The 24,290-nt window shown below is 46.3% G+C and overlaps 1 protein-coding gene across 3 annotated transcripts in view; it reads right to left on the bottom strand.

The window, feature by feature from the left end:
* PKD1 (polycystin 1, transient receptor potential channel interacting) overlaps positions 1-24,290 on the bottom strand; it is a 121,209-nt gene that overhangs the window by 11,088 nt on the left and 85,831 nt on the right. Inside the window, exons 23-43 of one of the 3 annotated variants that reach the window (XM_075565719.1) lie at positions 18,172-18,774; positions 16,871-17,027; positions 16,142-16,394; positions 15,756-15,951; positions 15,120-15,290; positions 14,563-14,706; positions 12,845-13,055; positions 12,273-12,399; positions 11,707-11,823; positions 10,397-10,446; positions 9,246-9,451; positions 8,064-8,136; positions 7,216-7,334; positions 6,099-6,307; positions 5,582-5,776; positions 3,718-3,857; positions 2,810-2,937; positions 2,437-2,584; positions 1,634-1,759; positions 943-1,117; positions 62-349 (exon numbers count right to left, since the gene is read on the bottom strand). In XM_075565719.1, the coding sequence (XP_075421834.1) occupies positions 62-349; positions 943-1,117; positions 1,634-1,759; positions 2,437-2,584; positions 2,810-2,937; positions 3,718-3,857; positions 5,582-5,776; positions 6,099-6,307; positions 7,216-7,334; positions 8,064-8,136; positions 9,246-9,451; positions 10,397-10,446; positions 11,707-11,823; positions 12,273-12,399; positions 12,845-13,055; positions 14,563-14,706; positions 15,120-15,290; positions 15,756-15,951; positions 16,142-16,394; positions 16,871-17,027; positions 18,172-18,774 (3,836 nt within the window). Of the gene's footprint in view, positions 1-61; positions 350-942; positions 1,118-1,633; positions 1,760-2,436; positions 2,585-2,809; positions 2,938-3,717; positions 3,858-5,581; positions 5,777-6,098; positions 6,311-7,215; positions 7,335-8,063; positions 8,137-9,245; positions 9,452-10,396; positions 10,447-11,706; positions 11,824-12,272; positions 12,400-12,844; positions 13,056-14,562; positions 14,707-15,119; positions 15,291-15,755; positions 15,952-16,141; positions 16,395-16,870; positions 17,028-18,171; positions 18,775-24,290 lie in introns of all 3 variants that reach the window. The other 2 variants (XM_075565720.1, XM_075565721.1) reach the window with 2 other exon arrangements.

The following is a 24,290-nucleotide window of genomic DNA, read 5'->3' as shown; positions in this document are numbered from 1 at the left end:
TTTGAACCCGGTAATCAGTTGTGGTGAATGAAATCCCCAGAGCAATGCCAGATCCCCCTACCTTGACTGTCAGAAGGAACAGGAGGGATGCAGACAGGCTGTGGAAGGTGCTGCCCAGAAAGGCCACTTGGTGCAGGCTGACGAAGGCCGTTCTGTCCTTCAAGTATCTGTTCCACTGCTGGTCAGCCAGGCTGGCCCTGCTCAGGTACACGACCACTGTGCAGACGGCAAGGGCGGTCAGCAGCCACTGCACGTAGTTCCAGAAGTGAGTGAAGTACGCGCGTCCCTCCTTCCTGATCACCAAGCACTCGGCGAGGACAAAGTACACCACGAACATCATGAGGAAGACCTGGCAAGGGGGCAGGCGCAGACAAGGAGGTCACATCCTGTTACTACGCTCAGGGATAAGTGTCACCGTGTGTGCTTGGGACAGTCACACTTTGTCACTGCCGGAAGGGTTGTAATACACTCAAAATGAATAATACCTGTGTGATTTAGCCCCGAATTTATGTTTTTTTCATGGGAAGTGGAAACTAAAAGATACGATGGTGTATATGTTGGAGAGCGCTCTAATTATTCGGTAACCCTTGGGTAGTCGGCGCGCGACAAAAAGTACTGATAAATTATATTTTGCTGCTAGGGGGGAGCAGGGTCACCGCTTTAAATAAAGGAACTGAACATTTTGTCAAAGGTTTATGGCAGCGGTGACCAACTCTAGTCCTCAAGGGCTACCAACAGGTCAGGTTTTCAGGATATCCCTACTTCAGCAGAGGTGGCTCAGTCGAAGACTGCACCACCTGTGCTGAAGCAGGGATATCCCTAATACCTGGCCTGTTGGTGACCCTTGAGGACTCGAGTTGGCCGCTCCTGGCTTATGGTATATGTAAGCGATACAAAAACAGAAAGAAAGAGGTTCCTTCAAAACAAAAGCAGGCGTGCTACCATCATGATGAGCAGGAGCTGGGTGCCGTTGCTCAGGCGCAGCAAGGGGAAAGCCCTGATCTCGGTAGAGGAGAGGACTCTGCCAGCCAGAGGGAACTCCAGGAGCAGAGTCACTGAGGTGTACAGGTCAACCCCGGGACTGTACAAAGAGAATTCCACAAACAGGGCCCGCGTCCTGCAAAACAGAGACAGACACACAGACAGCTGAGTACCACAACCTGGGACAGCCAGCAGAAACGCTGCCAATAACACCCGGATCTGTATCCTCAGAACGGGCCACTTAGCGCTCAAAACACAGGTTAGTAAAATGACTGTATAAAGCCTTTTCTACTGTGGCCAAATGTATTTGCTGCATTGTCAGAGGTCATTCCTGGGCACATTTAGCCTCTCATGTTGCAGAGAGTAACGCGCATGACCCTTTACCTAGGAAACGGTCCTATGTTATATTTCCAATCAGATATATACTGGGTCGGGAAGGGATGTTTAGCTCTCTAGCGGATATAGATGGTTTGCTTGGTTCGCACATAGCATCACTTGTCACAGTGCGGGAACCTGAAGCGGCAGAAAAATTAACCTGCAGTCTATCACGTGTAAAGCTGGCCAGTGCTGGCAGTGAAAGGGTTAAACAAGGCCACAGCAGGAGTTGTGCTACCATCCTATCGAAGTGCAAGACGGGAAGAAGGCAGCTTACAGGTTGTCGATCCAGTCGCCCTGCTGGAGATTTCCCATGACGGCCTCGTTCTCCTCCGAGCTGCCTCCCAGCTGCTGAATGTAGCCAGAGCTGTCATACACAGAGAGGGAGCCCCAGTACCAGGCCCTGCGCACACAGAGGGGACACAGGGAACTTAGACTGGAGGGGATACTGAAGGTCAGCACAAGGTAACTTACCCTATACAAAGCCTGGAACACCTCGCACTGCAAAGCAACGCAGAGCACTGCAAAGCACCGCAGAGCACTGCAGAGCAACGCAGAGCACTACAAAGCAACGCAGAGCACCGCAGAGCACTGCAAAGCAATGCAGAGCACTGCAAAGCACCGCAGAGCACTGCAAAGCACTGCAAAGCACTTCAGAGCATTGCAGGCCTCTCGTGCAATGAAGGATTAACATTAGAGCACAATAAGATTCTGACTAGGAACAGGTGTGACGTGTCCCCTATGTCAGGGGTACGCAAAAGGGGGGGGAGAGGGGGCGCGAGATTTTCCAGGGCGTGGGGGGGTGCGGCGGTTACAGAGGCCCCGCGCTCTTCCCCAAGGCATTTAAATGAAATGCCAGGGACCACGTGAGGCGCTTGTAACTTCCCTTACCTTGGCTTTGGGCGACGACATGGCAACGTGACGTCACATGACCTTTGACGCCGGGGCCAAAGTAAGGGGGGTGCGAGCGGGGGGGTGAGCAGGCAGGGGGAAATGTATGTGCACCCCTCCCCTATGTGAAATAGGGATTAGTACGGCTTCAACTGGAGGGACCTCTTCATCAACCAAGCTGCGTCTTACCCTGTTGCATCAGGAGGGGAGTGGGACCAAGCCTGGGAAAGATTGATGGAGTTTTTCATCCAGCCAACTTCATAATCGGCATCATCAAACATCTGGGTCTCTGGCGGACAGGTCCTGTAGACGGAGAGTAGGGGGTCGTTGCACACTGCTGTGAAGACAAGGTATGCATGGTAACATTAGTGTTGCAATGGTAGGGCGCTGGAAGAGCATGACGCATTGCACTACAGTACTGAAAGGGTTAAGCAGCATAGCACTTCACAGACACAGACCAACGTAGGAGGTGGTCATGACTATTATGGTAAGGGAACGCCCCCCCGCCCATTATCCCCTTCCCTTCTCCATAGACCTGATGCATTGTACGAGTGACCTGTACCTTCCTTCAGCCGGATCTGCCGCAGGCGAGCGGTTCCCAGCACGGTGCTGTAACTCTCCCGCAGGCGCTGGTTATTGTGCAGGTAAGGCAGCAGCATCTTGGACGCCCAGGCCCAGAACTCATCACACCTGCAGGAACAAAGCCGGGGTCACCCTGCACCGCGCTGACGGCGCTATCTCTGGTGTGGGAGAGCGGCCGTTACATCCCAGCGTTCTTTGTGCGCGTCACAATACTTGGAGCAAACTAATTGCATCAGGTTTATTAAAGGAAAAACTCCTACTGATTTCCATGGGATTCCCGTATATTATTATACATATGGTCCTGTTTTTGCACTGGTTTTATGCCAGGTTAGCAGCCGGGAGACTTTTGTACACAGACCCCCGACCTGTCAATGTCTCGAGCACCAGAACAGGGGCAGACAATGATTGTACGTCACGGCAGCCAGCGCCCCCGTGCTCTATAATACGTTATTAACATTACAACGAATGGTTACTATTGTACAAAGAAAAGAGCAGCAAACAGGGCGATATTATAGGTGGAGGGTCACTACATCCAGGAGAGTATAGGATACACCCCTAGCCCATTTTATCTTTTGACTAAGCAGATTAAAGTCCAAAGAGTGTGCTTAGTAATGTGGGCAAAGAAGGGTGGGTCGCTGTGTTGGTCCTTTCTTCCATGTAGTAACACAGAAGGGAGCGGGAGGAGGGGGTATGATACCTTTTATTGGACCAACAAGCAGTTGATGTTACAATCTTTCCAACCTCTCAGGGTCCATCATCGGGTCCTGCCCCTGAGAGGTTGGAAAGCCTGTAACATATCAACTGCTTGTTTGTCCAATAAAAGGTATCGTACCCCCTCCTCCCGCTCCCTTCTGTGTAACTATGTGGTTAATTATGTGTGGAACATACCTCTTAATGTGCAGGAATCGCTGGCTGCCGAGCTCCTGACGGACTGAGCGCTGCAGCAGGTAAGCGCCAGGGTTTCTGGACGCGTCTCCATAGTTGGTGAGAAGAACGACCAGGAAGAAAAGCATGTACACAAGGAGGTTCTGCGGGGACACGAGCATGGGGGAGTGAGGCTGGGCTGCGGGTCAGACACACGCAATGAGGACTCTACTACACAAAGGCAATTCTGGGGCAGGGGAAGCGAGGTTTCCACATATTGTTTCATTTTTTGGTGCATCAAATGTAGAAACAGCTGTTTCCGCCTGGTGCAGATGGATATTGGCGCTCTTTGCTTCACCTGTTCTCCAAAATGACTTTGATGCATAGAAATCTCCCCTGTGCCACGTCACAGCCTCCATGCCCATACAATGTAATGCCACTGTGTGTATAGCCTGCTCTATATATTTCCTTTGAAAAAAGTGCCCATATTGTTTCCCATATTATTACAAACATTGTTCATCTGGCATATTGTGAATTATGCACATTCTATATATATCACCATAGAAAGGAATACCTGCCCATGGTGAGTGGTGCCCATACTATATACTGTCATCGTGAGTGGTGCCCATACTATATACTGTCATCGTGATTGGTGCCCATACTATATACGCTCATGGTGAGTAGTGCCCATACTATATACTGTATCACGAGTGGTGCCCATACTATATATGGTCATCGTGAGTGGTGCCAATACTATATACGGTTATGGTGAGTAGTGCCCATACTATATACAGTCATGGTGAGTGGTGCCCATACAATATACGGTCATGGTGAGTGGTGCTCATATTATATATGGTCATGGTGAGTGCATTATACATAATGCACTTGTAAAGGATGCCCACCCTACATAATAAACCAAAAGATAGTACCAGCACTCTCTGTCTCACAGCTACAGATATAAGCGAATACCAGTGTAGGGAATATGAATAATTTAATGACACTAATAATAAACTGAAAATATAGCAACAATAGCCAATACGCCAATGCAAGAATAAATATCACCATAGAGCACGTCAAAATAAAAGGGGGTATAGGGGAAAGAAGGAGAAGGGTAAAAAACATGAAACAAAAGGAAAAAAATCACAATAATGGAAAAAGGAAAGCAAACTAGGGGGGTGACGTGGAGAGAAGTCCACAGGGCACTAGGAGCTGTTGATAGAGGGTTTGCTTCTACTTGTTTACTGTCTGATATCTGATATCTACATATGTACTTTGTTTTTCACAATATTCATGTATTCACATTTATTGTTTGATATCTGGTGTCTTCTTATGAGATTTGCCCTCTATAGGACTTTTGATTTATATCTTTAGCGGAGTGTGGGATTATTTGACAGTGGGGAGGGAAGGCTTAGGGAAGTACCTCTGGGACCCTTTGGGACCAGGGGGAATGGGCCAGATGAAGAGGTCACCCCTCGAAACGTCGCCCCCCCCTAGTTTGCTTTCCTTTTTCCATTATTGTGATTTTTTTCCTTTTGTTTCATGTTTTTTTCCCTTCTTCCTCTTTCCCCTCTACCCCCTTTTATTTTTGCTCTATGGTGATATTTATTTATTCTTGCATTGGCGTATTGGCTATTGTTGCTATATTTTCAGCTTATTATTAGTGTCATTAAATTATTCATATTCCCTACACTGGTCTTCACTTATATCTGTAGCTGTGAGACAGAGAGTGCTGGTACTATCTTTTGGTTTGTTAGTACTTCTGAAGGGAATTAGGGTCCCTTCCTGTTCCGTGCACCCTGCAACCTTGCTGAGTCATTGTGTCAGAGTGCTGTCTATCACCCCCCCCTTTCTACCACCCTACATAATGTCACAGCCACCCAGATTTTACCTTCAGCATCCTGTGCAGCAGTTTCACCTTCCGAGCCTCCTCCCTGGCCTGGAAAAGAGCAAATCCCTGCGGAGGCCGCACTTTGGTGACCCTCTCGGAGACCTGCTCCACCAGTGGGAATTCAACTAGTGTGTCCTCTTCTTCTGGGTGCAGACGCTTCACCACCATGGCAAAGTACAGCGCTTCCACCACAACCTGACACAGAGACAACGGCACAAATAGCGTGACAATGGGGCTGGGGACACTTCCATACACTTTGCATTCCTGCCGGGAGAAGGGGCGATGTAAACCAGATCCTTTCTCATTCCAAGGAAGCCCGTAACTGACAAAAACTCAAATAGGAAGGAGACGCTCACCCTATGATCTTGTTAAAAACCAGATCTGCAAAATAGAAGCTGAATGATCTCGTGATCTGCAGCAGAATTATTGCCCATTGTGTGGGTGTCAGGCAGTGAAGCGGTTACACAGGGTCCCATTACGGGAGGAAGCGTCCCCCCTTGCTGTCCCAAGCTCTCACCTTCAGTGGCTCCAGGACAAAGAAGGAGCAGAGGAAGCTGAATATCCCAGAGATCAGCCACATGAGACCCACGCTGGACGTGAAGCTCACCCCGATCCAGACAGACACCGCAAAGCAGCAGAGGAGGAGGAAGCCGCTGAGGGCGTGAGCGACGCGGGTGCACCACGAGGGCAGCATCGGTCGGCGTCTTTGGAAGGCGTCGGTGATAACTGCACCAGTGGAGCAAAAATACAAAGCATTGAGGACAACACTAGCAAAACGCCCCCTAGCGACTAGAGTAGGGGAGATTTCTCTGGTGCTACGTTCCTGGCATGTTTATAATGCAGAAAAGTGCGGTTTATTTGATTGTATTTTGCCTTTTGGGCCGACTGTATAAAGGGGATGCAGTTTAATGTAATAGGGCAGGGGACTCCAGTCCTCCAGGCCCCCCCCCCAATCCCCCCAAACATGTCAGATTTTCAGGATATACCTGCTTCCGCACAGGTGGCTCAATCAGTCCCTGCTTCAACACAGGTGGCTCAATCAGTGGCTCAATCAGTCCCTGCTTCAACACAGGTGGCTCAATCAGTCCCTGCTTCAGCACTGGTGGCTCTATCAGTCCCTGCTTCAGCACAGGTGGCTCAATCAGAGGCTCAGTCGTTGACTGAGCCTCTGATTGAGCCACCTGTGCTGAAGCTGAGATATCCTGAAAACCCGACCTGTTGGGGAGGCTTGAGGACTGGGGTTGAGTACCCCTCTAATAAGGATTTACCCTTTTTGGCATACTGAATGAACGTATAATATATGGCTTCTAATATGTATACAGCTGTTCAAATACAAACTGCGATCCCCTGCAACTGAATTATTTAAACATATTTAAACAAAAATTGTCACGCCACATTAGTCAATTATAAAATAAACAAATACGAAAGTATAATTGCTTCTACTGGAGTCGTTCTTCCACTGCTCAGCCCCACAGACAGATGCTCAGGTTGCACACGCCATGAACCGAGATGGCATTTCCATCTGCTCCATGCAGATACAAAGCACAAACCGTACATGATCTAGCACAGTGTTCAGCTCCCGAAGTGTGAAGTCGCTTCTTTGATATATACATTATGTTGTACTCCTTGTGTACCTGTCCTTGGTGACTTGGCTATTCTTGTCACCTCTCTGGCAGACGCCGTCACAGCCTGGCCCTTCTCGTTCAATTTCTCCAACATTATTGTGTCGTTCTTATCGCAGAACGCGTTGGATCTGTTAAAGTAATCGGCAACATCACCAGTCTTCTAAATCATGGTTCTGACACTAACCAATCATCACCCTCCTATCTTATGTATTACACATACTGGTCAAGAAAGCAGTATTTTAGGAGGGACTGTATTAGTCTTCATAGGTTTGCTGCTCAGACTCAGTGATAGGACATCTATTTCACTCTCAATAATGGCTCCCCCCATTTCACCCATGAGTTGTGTATGAGACGCCCTCTCACTATATCAAACTAAGGGGTCAAATCTATATACTCTGAAGCCACTTTGCTAGCCGTTTCGGACGGATATCCCCATTTACTTCAATGGGGACTTTCACCCCAAAACGTCACAAACGGCAGCTTCTGAGTATTTGGAGTTTAACCCATAAACTGCCTAAAAGGGCAAAAAAAACAGAGATACTACCTATTCCATGGCAAGACACCTAACGCAGTGGCGGACACAGAATGGTCCATGTGTAGCATTAGGGGTTAATCAGTGTCTTCCATGAACCATAATGGGCCGAAAGTGGCATGGAGCGCTATTCATTTTACTTAGCCACAAATAGTCCTAGCTGCTTAACCCCTTATTGCAAAGTGAGCACGCAGGCAGCGTTGCTGCATTAAACCTCTCTCTGCCAGCACATGGCTGTCCCTGCTGGAAGTGTTTGAATTGCTCTCTTCCATGCACATATAAAACAAGGTATTCAGTAAGTGTCATTATCTGATCTTCCACTTACAAGTCTGACAGGAGATCTGTCTCAGTCCTGGAAATCCTGAGATCCCGGGGAAGGGACATGCTGCTAGCTCCATCTGCAAGAAAGAATCCAGCAAACATCTTTACCAACCAATAGGGACTTCAAGATACAGCTCAACCTGCAGTGAGTGGGTCCTAATCAAGCTGAACTTCACACTGTAAGTATCTCCTGATACTGATGCCAGTGAATATGGTAGCTGTAAGGTGCACATTGGTGAGCACCAGGCGGCCCCTGACCGTTGGCCACCCCAGCAGCCCAGGCTCCCTCTCTCCGCAGTGTAGTGGGAGATGTTGCTGGGCCCTTAGGCACTTACATGTGCCGGCCACCTCCTTTCTGCCGCCCTCCTCCTCCTTCCAATTCGCAGCGTCAAATGACGCCGCGGACGTCGTCACCAATGTGACGTCACACGGCGTCTCGTTGCCTCGGTAACACAACATCATTTGGCGTCGCGACCTCATGTTGCCACGGAAACGAGACGCCATGTTGGTGATGTCCACAGCGCCATTGGATGCTGTGAATCGGAAGGAGAAGGAGGCCGGCAGAATGGAGACAGCAAGGAGGCGCCCGGCACATGTAGGTGACTTCCCATCAGGCCCGAGAGGCAAATATATATGGGGGCGGACATTTTTGCCGCCCCAAAATGATTGCCGCCCTAGGCCCGGGCCTAACGGGAAATCTGCCACTGTGTGGTTCGTAGCTGTTTCCCATTCCATCAGCTGCCCAATGACAGCACTAATCACTAGTTTCCAGGAGGAGAATGAAACAGTGTCCTTCAGCGAGACGGCATTAAGAAGCTGAGTGGAGGGGCTGGAGAGAAGCTCCTACCCGTGCCAGCAGCGATGGCCCACCGTGTCTTGCCCGAAATGTTGAGGTGCATGTACAAGGAAATAATCAGGTTATCCCCTTCCAAAGATGGAGCATTTAGAACTAGGCACCTTCAACTATGAAATCTGATAAAGAGAATGTTAAGTCCACATAGAATGACTCCATGGGCAAAATGGCTGCATCTTTCTATAGCGCTCCGTTTGGATCCCGGTTAATCAGTATCCTGATATTTAATACATAGTTGGTTATGTTGTTGGTAACATGTTCTCCTTCCTCATGCTTCTCCCACTGACCATCTCTGAGATATCATTGCGCACACACCTCCTGTATGTCCCTCACCTGATGCCAAGAAGTGACGCGACGGAGGCCGAGGGAGACCGAGCAGCACACTGTCATCCTCGCTGGGATGGGAGGTGGCATCTATCCCAAGGTGGTGGCTAGTCCTTCGCCGCTCCAGCTTCTGAATAGTATTGCCCATGATGGAGGGGTCACTGAGTAGGTCAGGCCAGCTTAGCATTCCCTCGTTGGAATTCCACTGGATGAAGCTGCACAGGAACAGACAGGGTGGATATATATATATATAGTTTCATTGAAGTCTTGCTACCGAAAAGTAGAGGAGGACCTGGCCCTGCAGGTCACTAACCCCAGTTTAACTAGTGATTACCTGTGAAGTTGTATTGTCTGTCTTTATTTATAAAGCGCCATTAATGTACATAGCGCTTCTCAGCAGTAATACACTTGACAATCATATAAATAACTACAAATAACACATCATGGGAATAAGCGCTTCAGACATAAAAGTCACATTGTGGAAGAGGAGTCCCTGCTTGCAAATGTACAGATCACATTGGAACTGGTATTAGTTCGTTATCCTCAAAACATGATCTAAATCAGGATACCTGAAGAAACTGCCAAACTGGAAGGAATTGGTCAACTGACGATGTTCCCCTCTTTTATTTTCAGCTTTTAACTTAAGTATCCAGCTGGTCGCCATTTTCTGGGACTTCTGCCATCTCTCAAACTTCATAAAGTATTGAAAGGTTCTATCCACAGTGGGCATTTTACCATTTAACTTCCCTATGCTTTGTATGTTGGAGGTTTTTTTCACCCACCGTTAGTTCTGTGACTATAATATGGGCTGTACAATGGTTATGGGTCACTGGGCAGAACCTCAGAGATTACTGGGACTTGTAGCCTTACAGGCTGTTTCAATCTGTCGTAACCATCTTCTTTTTATTTTTATTGAGCAGTCCCCGAGAGATGCAGCACAATGATGGCCCCATTATTTAAGAGATGAGACACCTTTTTGCACGCTAATTTTTTTTTTGTAATATGCTATTTTACAAGTCACGCCTGGCTGATATGGCCACCGTGCCTGCAGTGCTGCACCAAAATCCTTTTTAACCTGATGCTATCTCCATACACTGTGTCCTCTACTGAGTTTGGAGCCCCCTCTGACACTTACCCCAGGTACGATAGGTCACTCTCACCTCTTTGTATTGTCTGCAGGAATATCTGTCTTGGTTTGTTCAGAAAATGCCTGTGGAAGGGAACATGGAGAGATCTTTGTACTGAGGAGATCAAGGGTCATTTTTTAGGTCTGTGACTGAGTGCCCCAAGGAGAAGGGAACCTGAACCTTTACCTTTTCACTTCAAACAATCTGCTAAAATATCAGAGGAAAAACACAGACATTTTGGGTTCGAGGCTTCAACCGGAGCAATTCTGAGCCAAACAATGTACAAGATTCAGCTAAACAGTCCCCTGGGAAGCATGAGGATGTGTTTCTGAATAAATCTGCTGATTTTTTGCCTTGGAATTGCATTCGTTTTTCATTTAAGACACATGCCACTCAGTCAATGGATAACATTTGGTGCTTAGCTGGATAATAAGTACAGTATTTGTTTATAAAACAATGTACTTTTGGTGTCACAGTATGCATCAAGCTAATCAAGCAAAATCTCTCACATACGCCTATAATATATATTATCTTTAACTGTGCATGCAAATGTCTTGTATATAAGGTAACTATGTATTTGTAACCATGTATTATTTGTCATCATAACTCTGTGCTCAGGACATACATGAGAACGAGAGGTAACTCTCACTGTATTACTTCCTGGTAACACATTTTATAAATACATAAACTCACTGATGGTGATATTGATACAATGGTATTCAGTTTGTCACTTTTTGACACATTGTTCCTCCATTATTTACACAGCCAGGTGTGAGCTTGGGTTAAAGCAGCAAAACATGTAGCATTGCGCGATTTACATTTGTTATTATTATTACAGGATTGAAGCAGGGGGTCTCCGGAGCTGAACTGTGTTCATTTTCAGCTTTCATGACCCCCTGATTCCAGACATACTGACCTCCGTAGGGTGTGCTGGTATATGTCTTTAGTTTAAAGCCCCCGGTCACACAGGCCAACAGGATGCCGCAAGGGATGACGTCCCAGCTTCCTATTGGCCCGCGTGACATTTAAACGCTGCCATTTTGTTAGGCACACATGTTCTCTGACTGCAGATACCAGCACCCCTACGGATGTGTGTATCTCCGGAAGCAGGTGCTCCCCAGAACTGAAATTAACACCGTTCAGCTCAGAAGAACCTCTGCTTCAATCCTGTAATAAAAAAAATGTAAATAAAAAATTGGGCAGCGCTACGTCTTGCTGCTTTAAACTGCAACACCAGGGAGAATAATGAAAGTACTGGGCAGCCCTGCTGGATGGCTCATGCTAAGATGTTCCAGACACTACTATTTGTATGCACTTAGTGGAGCAGCTCTGCCCGTCCTCACCTCCCCATGGATTCCCGTATATGTTAGGAAGGAGCTCTCCATCACCATGGTGTCCAGGTAATTATCGATTTCCAAAGACTGCTGGTCAAAGTACATGAGGGACTGCCTGATACAGGTCTGAAGGAGACAGTGATACAATTACAGCAGCGACAGCTACCAGGACGTTTTAGCAAAATCTCTCACGTACACGACAAAATCAGACAGCCCAAACCGATAAATACACTGTAACCTCTTCCCTGCCAGAGAACAGGTAGGAGTATATATATAGTAAAATGCATGATACAGTATTACTGTACCTCACAGTTTGTAGCAATACAGAACAGAAACCCCTCTCTTACAATGCCGCTATCTCTCTCTGTAGCATCATATTAATGCTTACACTGTTACCCTATGCACACCTGGAAGTTACCCTACTGTTACACTTGCAAGATTGAACAGCCCGTGTATCCTTGTCATGAAGCCGGGTACTCCCTGCTGCCGGTGACTAGTACCTGTGACTTCTCTGATCTGCAGGCCAGGCCCCGTTACCAAGGAACAGCTCCCTTACATGGCTCACGTTTCCTTACCTTGCTGCGAGCACGTCGGAAAAGGAAGAGAATGACCAGGTAGATGGGATACACGAGCACACTGGTCACCATCCCTACGGCCACTGAGTCCACACTCAGAGGGACGAGCTGTGACACAGCGCCGGTCCTAAGACAAGAAGAGAAAAAAAAACAATGTTTCACCTAATCTGCTTATCTTACAGTAACGTCTCCGGCCCCATCTCAGGCTTTATTCCCATATTTAGGATACACGTCTGCCTCTCAGAATAGGTTATGATTTGCCTTAGACCTTGGTTTAATCTGAAAACCGCTTCCGTTCTGCCTCTGACTGATACAGTGATGTATAACAAAGTCTCTCTCTTTCTCCCAGGGTGTACGTGTTGAAGTCCTATAGTCTTCCAATCACATATTTGTCAACTAACTCTGTATATTCAGGCCATTTATTTCCAATCCCAGAATTTACATCCCCTATCATTCTGGGAGATTTAGATCAGGTTATTTTTTTATTTTAGATAAGCAAGATAACAAATCCCAGAATCTCTGCACAGCTGCAAATCTATACAACGTTCTGCTACTCCCTGCAGCAAACTTACCCATGATTTCTGTCTCCAACCACCCCGTACCATATGGTGTTGGCGCAGAGGAAGAGGAAGATGAGGAGGGCGCAGCAGGTGGCTCTCTGGACGCGGGTAAAGCGGCTGCGCGGGGGACGGTCCCACATCGACAGCCAGACGTGCTTCTCGGAGATGCCGCGCTGAAGTTCTGCCGTGAATATTCGGGAGAACCTCTTCAGCTCTGTCTCACCTAGAGGGAACGTTCCAAAATCTGTTCTAGGTATCACAAGAGGGAAGCACAGGGACCCTGATCTGCACTGTAACATGATGAGAATGGGAGTCAGGGCTCATCGAATGCAGTGACCCCATAGCACCTTCTATCTGTTCCAGTAAGTGTGACAAAGTGACAGAAAGGACTATATATATGTATATATATACATATATAAAACACAAATCCACTTAAGGTAACAGAGAGAGGTCATAAGGATCTACGGCACTTTGAGTACCTCTCCAGGAGCTGAGACATAGTTTTATATATATATATATATATATAAGTCCATCAAGTTCAACCTTTGATTAAACATGGAAGGAACTGATAGTTTTATGATGGATAGGTCATGTCAAACTAAGCTTATTAGTACATTTCTTTGAGGGCACAAGTAGGAATTTAAACAAAAGCAATGCAGTTGATGTGGTCAACTTAAATTCTTCAGAGGCCTATGATGCAGTTTCACACAAAGTACAGCATAAAGGAAATGCCCCTGGATTGAAACCTGGTTGAAGGATAGGCAGCAGAGACTTGTCATACTGTACATGGAACCTTCCCAGATTGGGTTCAAGTTGCAAGTGAAGCTCCTTATGGTTCAGTACTGAGGCCACTGCCTTATAACTTCTTTATTAATGATCCTGAATTACCCATAGAGAGGATAGTGCCAGCAATATGCCCCATACTTATGAGAAGAAAAAACATATATGAATGAACTAAATCATTTGTCATGTTGGATGTGCATTGGGGATTCATTGGTTACTCTTGTATATTTGAGGTCACTCTCCCAATAGTGCTCCAATTGGACCAATTAAATATATATTTAATTATAATATGTATATAATACTGTGGTACTGGGATATGAGGTGGCTAAGATTGTCTATGTCTAATTATAGCGCGCAAAGTGTCCATCTTTGCTGACCCCACAAAGTTATGGAAGGTTGTGACATCAGAACTGGATGTAATTTCTCTCAAGAAGGACTTGGAGAGACTGGCAGCTTGGGCAGGTAAATGGCAGATGAGGTTCAATACAGATATATGTAAGGTTATGCATTTGGAAATGCAAGAATAAACATGCTACGCACAAACTAAACGGGACAAATGTAGTCTTCTTGATAGAGAAGGATTTAGAAATGCTGATATGCAGCAGGCTCAGCAACATAACTGCAAATACAGGATGAGGATCTCAGCCAATTAAACTAAACATAGGTTGAACACAATGGACATGTGGCTCATAAGATCTCTTCTGCTGTAGCGTGACACTGATAAAAGAACCAACAGCTCATCGAATGTAACTCGCAACAGAGACTGAAAGTATCATTGGCAACCCAGTATCTGATTTGCATCCCCAACCCCTCCGCTCCACTGAGAATTCCTCTTCTAGATGGCTGCGCTTTCACTTTCACTGGGGTGATATAGCGAGAGCCACTAAGGAGCCCAGAATCCTTCAACTGTGGAACTTCTCCGTCTCAAGTCCAATTTGGATACTCACTGGCAGCAAAGATCTCCTTCTCCACCCTATGCCCACTCTCATCCTGCCCCACCGACAGCCAGTCATTCGCCAGGAAGAAGTAATTCTTATTGCTCTGCAAGTCTCTGATGATGACATGCTGCACATACCAGGATGGGCTGAGCCCTGGGATAGACAGAGGGGCACAATGTCAATGTCACTGGGCATATCACCTTAACCACATAGGACTGGCTTAGGGTCCACTAACTGAGACTAGGTATACAGAGTTTGGTAGGCACCGCATATGAAACGCCACAAACAGGTGCACTGCTGCGAAACGGGCATCAGATCCATCATGCAGAATGCGTGTTACTTTATGTCAAGGTCATTAGGGTCATTGCATGGCTTCACTGAGTGATGTGGGGTATGGTCACACAGCAGTTGGAGTTAGTTGTGGTAGATAATGTGTCAATGTCTTACCCCCCCTGGAAATTCTCCCGCCCCCCACTTTGCGCACCCCTGGGTTACTAAACATCAGTGACATTCTGCTTGATACATAGTATCTCTCCACGTGGCTCTGCTGTTCGCAGTCTCTGTACCTTTATTGTCGTGCCACAGGCGGATTTTCCACACATTGCCCAAGCTGGTCTCCGTGGCCATCTGGAAGATGTCCACGCTGTTCCTGTGAAACGTGTTCTCACCGTCCAGATGCCGGTGGCCACTCTTATTATCCACGCCATACAGGCTTATACCAACATGGGCCGTCGTACCTGAGCAGGGTGAGAGGGGAGTCTGAGACCAGTGACCAGAGATTCTCCATTTACCTATTAGAACACGTTAAAATGTTCTAAAAATTAATGGGCATATCTGTCAACTAAATGCACATTTTCAGGACTGTTTATCCCTATCCTGCACTTTAACTAATACCCTGCACCAAAGCACTCTGGGATTTGTAGTCTTGCTTTCTAAATAGGATGGTTAGGACTACAAATCATTGAATGCAACACGGATGATAGCGTTGCTGTGAAGGAATTAAGGCACTGTCCTGTTCAGCAACACATTCACGGTGGAATCCCCCTTTCTTTCCCCTCTCGTCACATCTCTATCCCATTACAGGAATAATTAGATTGTAAGCTCTTTGACTTAGAGTTTCCTCCCTTGTGCCCTGAACTCTGTAAAACCTGCGATGGAGTAGGACCGGAAAGCAGACGAGGCTGAATCCCGTGTGCACTCACCGGACCCCCGACCCCATCCCGTCTTCACCAGGACCTCGTATCTATAGAACCCGTCCTTGCCGCAGAATGGAATGACCCCGGTCCTGTTCATGTCGAGCAGGTCCAGCTTGTGGACGATGACGGTAGCCACGGAGTAGGTCACAAAGCAGACCGCGCAGGTGAGGAGCACGATGTAGTTTATTCCAGGTGGCGGAGGCTGCAGAGATATGACCGCGTCGTTACCCTCACCGCTCCCAGTATTATAGTCGTCAGGTATCAATACTTTCATTTTTTTTTTTGCAAACCTAAATATTTCCTGATTAAAAATGTATTTTCCCTTTCGGATCCCATTCTAGAAAACACATTTGATAAATAAATAAATACATTCAGTGCTGTGTTTTACTCACAGGGTGGATAAAGTTGACCGAATGAGGTGGGACAAACAGGCTGGCTCCGAATGCAGTGAGGTGCTGGGTCAGGCAGACTGCCTGGTCTGGCCGGGTGTCCTCCAATGGTGTGATTCCCTCTGTCTTCCACCTCATCTCGTTCTTATCAAAGTACTGGCACAGGGAGGTGTACAAACCCACGGTCACATCCACCGCCGACCACATGTAATGGTTAGTGATGTTCAGGTAATAGTGTCTGGTCACGTTCCCCACCCTAGTGGAACAAGTACAATAATACTCTTACTAATACTATTCTTCAGGTCGGGGTACTGTTGACGAATAGAGAAATTCCATCATTTTCAGTTGGGTATATGAGCTTTTATACAGAGAGCAGCTTATCTGCAAAGCGCTACACCTATGGATAACTTTGCTGTTGATACAATGTACCCATAATTCTCTATGACAAGTAATGTATAATGGAATCAGTTCAACTGTAACCCTCTCTCCTAGCAAACTGTACTGTAATCTACAGCCAGAGGGTGTGATCCGGTCTGCGATATGGTAGGAACGGGCAGCTTATTCGTGGTATATAGTTTGCAATCAAGAAACTGGCGAGAAGCAGGGTAACCACTTAAATAAAAACCTACAACTTAATTCCTCTGTTGCTTTTTTGGGGAGCTGCAATATATGACAAAGGTGTTAGACAGTGGCTTTGTTGCATGTACTCCTTGCTGAAGGCTGTTGTCTTACTTGGGAGCTATGAAGAACGTGTACAGCTTGTGGTCTTGTCCTGCCAAAGCTTCAGCCCCGATCTGCTTCATGTCCGTGCAGTTGTACTGGTTTGGGTGGCTGGACTCGTGCAGGTAAGCATTGATGAAAGGCTCAGATTCGCTGTATATGTACCGATCTGCGTGGGGACAGAGACACAAAACACGCGTTCACCATCAGGAATAGAGAGAAGTGTAAGTCTAGATAGAGGAGAAGTTCAGCAAAAGGATTCCTGTGTCATTTGAGTCTGTGTCTCCAAACATAGGGTGAACCACTAAGATAAAGACTGACAGAATATCCCTGCTTCAGCACAGGTGGCTCAATCAGTGGGTCAGTCGAAGACTGCACCACCTGTGCTGAAGCAGGGATATCCTGAAAACTAATCTGATGGGGGGCCTTGAGGACTGGAGTTGGCCACCCCTGTCTGTCACTGAGGCAAAACCATGAAAAAAACAATGACTTGTAGCCCAATGGGTCTCCCTATTGTTGTTGTTTGCAAACCCAAATATATAAGAGATAACTCGGGTTCTTAGATAATGAGTAGTTTATTGCCTGTACAGCACAGAGTATGATCATACACACAAAAGTCAATGGGACTCTCTGCCAGGGGAGGGCCCAAGCAGGCATTATATACATTTTAGATCCCTTTGTTTAAAATAGGTTACTAGGCAGAATATAATAACTACTCCCTTATTCTAAGCCAATCATTTTACAGATCATTAAAACCTGGTTAAAACTGGATTAAAATAGATCTCTATAGGAATCAGGTATTTCTTGATACCACGAATGTGGGCATTACTACCGGCACAGTCGTAAATCTACTGTGTGCGAATCTCATTCATACCACACACACACACATTCTTACACACAAAATGGACACTACAGACATAACAAACTGAATGTAATTTCATTTCAGTAATATATCATCCATTTCAACAGTATATTCATTTCAGCAATATTATTTCAACACTATCTATGGGAATGGATCTACAACGCATTGGAAGAGATTCCCCAAATCATGATAGTTAGACTTTTGTGGGTCTTCCCTATTGAGTTAGTCCCATGTGCTACAAGATGATATAATCACACTTAGACAGAAAGGAGACGGCATTGCAGTTTCCAAACAGGGTCATGCAGTGAAATAGCAACATAAAAACGTAATGGATCTGCCGCTCCCCCATATTTACTACTCTCTTGTCTCAGTACCTTCTCTTGTTTGTTATTACTATACAGGATAGAGGCGTCACTCCAACACAGGTTTCCCACCCATGTCCCAGACTCACCGTCCTGCACCTGATAGGTGACCTGTAGGTGCAGCCCTGCATTCCGGTTACTGCTCTCTGCCTCAACGTCCACCTCCACCGAGCGTTGGCGTTCGATTGAAGCGGCCCCGGCTGTGACATTCCACACACCGGTATTATTGGCGACCCTGACTGTGATGGCCTTCTCAGAATCCAGGCTTTCTACTGGGATCTGGCTCCCGTTACTTGTCTGGAACTCCATTGATGCCACTTTGGTGGACACTGTGTAATTACTGATGAAGCCGAAAGGGAAAGGGTTAGAGTCCACTTGAAACATAACCTGGATGATGTCTGTCAGGTCAGGTAGGGTGCTGTTAAATCCGTGGGGGATTGAGAACTGGCAGCCCGTTTTGTTACTGTAGCAGAGCAAGTTCAGGGGGTTGGACCGTTTTCCCCGAGCCAGGATCTCTCCTCCCTGCAAGGTCAGTGGCTCCTCGTTCAGCACCCTGGACTTCATGAGGATTCGCATGAGGTCTGATGAGAGGTTATATGCCTTGGAAGCCACAGATACGCTATGGTGGCCACTGCACAGTTTTCCTTCCTTGTACACCGGAGAGTTTGTGTTTACCAGGTGAATCAAATCTCCTGCAATGCAGAGGTATATTAAAAGTGCATTCCCTTCCCCAATACCTTCCAACAACTGGCTACCAAAGAGGCCTTCAATGCATTGCAAAGAAGCTCACTGCAGGCCCCATCGACTGGCAAGTGGTTAAAAAAATACTCAAAAAGTACCGTTAACCAAAATGAAAACCCCGTTATAATTATTTCACATGTCACCTTAGAATTCACATTTGACATCCTGAATTAACAAGTATACTTGGCAGGCAATGTCAAAACAATCAAAGATGGGAGAGGGAGTGGGTCAGTGAGTAAAGACACTGACTGGCACTGAGAGTGTGTAGCAGGGGAACCTGGTTCAATTCCCGGTGTCGGCTCCTTGTGACCTTGGGCAAGTCACTTTATCTCCCTGTGCCTAAGGCACCAACAGCACAGATTGTGAGCTCCACGGGGCAGGGACCTCAGCCTGCAAAATGTCTCTGTAAAGCGTATAACTAGCAGCGCTATACAAGAACATGTTATTATTATTATTAAAGATAAAACCTGCAGATATCTCTGGCTCTCAAAAAGTAAGGTAAGAGTCCCTGCGCAGAGCGTCGAATACAGGTTCATTTCTTATTGCCATTTGTTTCTTCAGAGTATCAGACATTGCACCTTCATTTGCATGTCATTACCCAGAATCCCTGGCTGCAGTGGAAGCACTATTTGCTAAGCGATAATGGGGAAAGACCTGTCTGAGACGTGCAAAGGCGCCACACGTGGTCATTTCATTTTCTCTGCTGAAATTCCCAGTGATGAGTCAGGCCTCCTATATTGGACTCAACAGATAAATCAGAACTTGACTTTTCAGCTACAATCAGGGTTGCCGCCACTCCGGGTTCAACCCGGAGACTACAGGTTTGGGATACATATCCCCGGGCGAAGGGCGGCAGACGAGTTGGACCGTTGACGGGAGCGAACTTGAAGTAGGACGGCACATGAAGCAGGGCACTAGAGGCGGCCGGCCAGGGAGGAGCAAGCCCCAGCGGTCTGACCCGGAATTCATCATCTCGGACGCCATCTCCCCCTGCATGCTCTCCGTCCAAATGGCTCCGTGCTGTCAAATGGCGCTGCGCCTTTTGACGTCGCAGAGCCATTTTGACGGGAGCACGCAGGGGGAGATGCCGCTGCCGGAGAAAGTAAGGCAATTAAATAAAAAAACTTTTTTGTAAGTCTGGTTATCATTCAGCAGAAGGCGGCAACCCTGGGTACAATACATAACCACCCTGGGTACAATACATAACCACCCTGGGTACAATACATAACCACCCTGGGTACAATACATAACCACCCTGGGTACAATACATAACCACCCTGGGTACAATACATAACCACCCTGGGTACAATACATAACCACCCTGGGTACAATACATAACCACCCTGGGTACAATACATAACCACCCTGGGTACAATACATAACCACCCTGGGTACAATACATAACCACCCTGGGTACAATACATAACCACCCTGGGTAAAATACATAACCACCCTGGGTACAATATATAACCACCCTGGGTACAATACATAACCACCCTGGGCACAATACATAACCACCCTGGGTACAATACATAACCAGCCTGGGTACAATACATAACCAGCCTGGGTACAATACATAACCACCCTGGGTACAATACATAACCACCCTGGGTACAATACATAACCATCCTGGGTACAATACATAACCACCCTGGGTACAATACATAACCAGCCTGGGTACAATACATAACCACCCTGGGTACAATACATAACCACCCTGGGTACAATACATAACCACCCTGGGTACAATACATAACCACCCTGGGTAAAATACATAACCACCCTGGGTACAATATATAACCACCCTGGGTACAATACATAACCACCCTGGGCACAATACATAACCACCCTGGGTACAATACATAACCAGCCTGGGTACAATACATAACCAGCCTGGGTACAATACATAACCACCCTGGGTACAATACATAACCACCCTGGGTACAATACATAACCACCCTGGGTACAATACATAACCAGCCTGGGTACAATACATAACCAGCCTGGGTACAATACATAACCACCCTGGGTACAATACATAACCACCCTGGGTACAATACATAACCATCCTGGGTACAATACATAACCAGCCTGGGTACAATACATAACCACCCTGAGTACAATACATAACCAGCCTGGGTACAATACATAACCATCCTGGGTACAATACATAACCAGCCTGGGTACAATACATAACCAGCCTGGATACAATACATAACCACCCTGAGTACAATACATAACCAGCCTGGGTACAATACATAACCAGCCTGGGTACAATACATAACCAGCCTGGGTACAATACATAACCACCCTGGGTACAATACATAACCACCCTGGGTACAATACATAACCACCCTGGGTACAATACATAACCAGCCTGGGTACAATACATAACCAGCCTGGGTACAATACATAACCACCCTGGGTACAATACATAACCACCCTGGGTACAATACATAACCACCCTGGGTACAATACATAATCACCCTGGGTACAATACATAACCACCCTGGGTACAATACATAACCACCCTGGGTACAATACATAACCACCCTGGGTACAATACATAACCACCCTGGGTACAATACATAACCACCCTGGGTACAATACATAACCACCCTGGGTACAATACATAACCACCCTGGGTACAATACATAACCACCCTGGGTACAATATATAACCACCCTGGGTAAAATATATAACCACCCTGGGTACAATATATAACCACCCTGGGTACAATACATAACCACCCTGGGTACAATACATAACCACCCTGGGTACAATACATAACCAGCCTGGGTACAATACATAACCAGCCTGGGTACAATACATAACCACCCTGGGTACAATACATAACCACCCTGGGTACAATACATAAACAACCCTGGGTACAATATATAACCAGCCTGGGTACAATACATAACCAGCCTGAGTACAATACATAACCACTCTGAGTACAATACATAACCAGCCTGGGTACAATACATAACCATCCTGGGTACAATACATAACCAGCCTGGGTACAATACATAACCACCCTGGGTACAATACATAACCACCCTGGGTACAATACATAACCACCCTGGGTACAATACATAATCACCCTGGGTACAATACATAACCACCCTGGGTACAATACATAACCACCCTGGGTACAATACATAACCACCCTGGGTACAATACATAACCACCCTGGGTACAATACATAACCACCCTGGGTACAATACATAACCACCCTGGGTACAATACATAACCACCCTGGGTACAATACATAACCACCCTGGGTACAATATATAACCACCCTGGGTAAAATATATAACCACCCTGGGTACAATATATAACCACCCTGGGTACAATACATAACCACCCTGGGTACAATACATAACCACCCTGGGTACAATACATAACCAGCCTGGGTACAATACATAACCAGCCTGGGTACAATACATAACCACCCTGGGTACAATACATAACCACCCTGGGTACAATACATAAACAACCCTGGGTACAATATATAACCAGCCTGGGTACAATACATAACCAGCCTGAGTACAATACATAACCACTCTGAGTACAATACATAACCAGCCTGGGTACAATACATAACCATCCTGGGTACAATACATAACCAGCCTGGGTACAATACATAACCACCCTGAGTACAATACATAACCAGCCTGGGTACAATACATAACCATCCTGGGTACAATACATAACCACCCTGGGTACAATACATAACCAGCCTGGGTACAATACATAACCAGCCTGGGTACAATACATAACCACCTGGGTACAATACATAACCAGCCTGGTTACAATACATAACCAGCCTGGGTACAATACATAACCAGCCTGGGTACAATACATAACCACCCTGGGTACAATACATAACCACCCTGGGTACAATACATAACCACCCTGGGTACAATACATGACCAGCCTGGGTACAATACATAACCACCCTGGGTACAATACATAACCAGCCTGGGTAAAATACATAACCAACCCTGGGTACAATACATAACCCATAACCACCCTGGGTACTTAACCCATAACCAACCCTGGGTACATAACCCATAACCAACCCTGGGTACATAACCCATAACCAACCCTGGGTACATTACATAACCAACCCTGGGTACAATACATAACCAAGTTGCAATACATAACCCATAACCACCCTGGGTACATAACCCATAACCAACCCTGGGTACATAACCCATAACCAACCCTGGGTACATAACCCATAACCTACCCTGGGTACATAACCCATAACCAACCCTGGGTACATAACCCATAACCAACCCTGGGTACAATACATAACCAACCCTGGGTACAATACATAACCAACCCTGGGTACATAACCCATAACCAACCCTGGGTACAATAAATAACCGCGGCATGTTCTCAGCCCGACAAGGCTGGGCCTGCTCAGCTGAATAACACAATGAAACCCATCTTACAAATGATGCTGGATCTCCGCGTTATCTCTGGAAGACGTCTGCAGCTCCTGCTGTAAATGTCTCGAGGAGCTCAGAGAAGACATCATTCAAGAGACACATTTTTCATGTGCAATTTTTTAAGACGCTGATATTATGAAAAGCTGCTGGCATTAAATATAAAGCATTATCTCCCTTCTTGTGGCTGCATGCCCAGTACTTAGCACAGCTGGGCAGCTTCCCTAAGCAAATGTCTCTTTCTGATTGTACTTTGATTATATTTAGTGCTGCTATTAGATTTATAAATACACCGTCCTTTTTTTTTTTCCTTTTTGTTTTTAACAAGGTTTTATAAATGATCTTGTACTAACTGACCTTTTTATTATTAAGCGCAGGGGGTGCATGCAACTTATGCGACGAGGAGACATTTGCGTTTTTGAACACTACAACAGCATCTGTAAAGCTGTATTACTGTGGTCTATTAAAATATTCCCAGCCTGAAGAGATACACAGTCAAAGAAAATAGAACTCGAAGCGATGAGACATACGTGGGAGATTTGGACAAAAACCAAAAATAAATTCGGCTTGCTATCCCCCGTCTCACAGCTTACTCCACTGTTTGACAATCCAGAGTTTCCCCAAGGTTGCGATTCTAATCAATTCAACCAATTGAAAACAAGGGGTATCAGGGTAATTGCTGACCTGTTAAACAACGGTAAACTGTTGAGCTTTCAGGAGCTTCGAGCTAAGTGTGAGATACCAGATCTAAATTTATTTAAGTGCTGTACCTCCAAATTAGGCATTTTATTCAAAAACTATCCCCGAGGTTGGAGTTCCCCTCTATGTCAGAGTTTGAGGTGTTATGTAGCAAAGGCGTCTACCAAAAAGGCCTAATAACAAAGATCTACGGGAGTCTAGAGTCAAAAGCGGACTCCGCTGATCATGATTATATGTTGAGATGGGCCAATGACCTCAATATTGAAATTGACAAAGAGGATTGGGAGGACATATGGGAGTTTGCTTCGAAA

This window comes from Ascaphus truei, chromosome 11 (genome assembly GCF_040206685.1).
Source record: "Ascaphus truei isolate aAscTru1 chromosome 11, aAscTru1.hap1, whole genome shotgun sequence".
NCBI classification, from domain to species: Eukaryota; Metazoa; Chordata; class Amphibia; order Anura; family Ascaphidae; genus Ascaphus; species Ascaphus truei.
The sequence above is the reverse complement of the archived record's forward strand: the minus strand, read 5'-3'. Positions and strand labels throughout refer to the sequence as shown.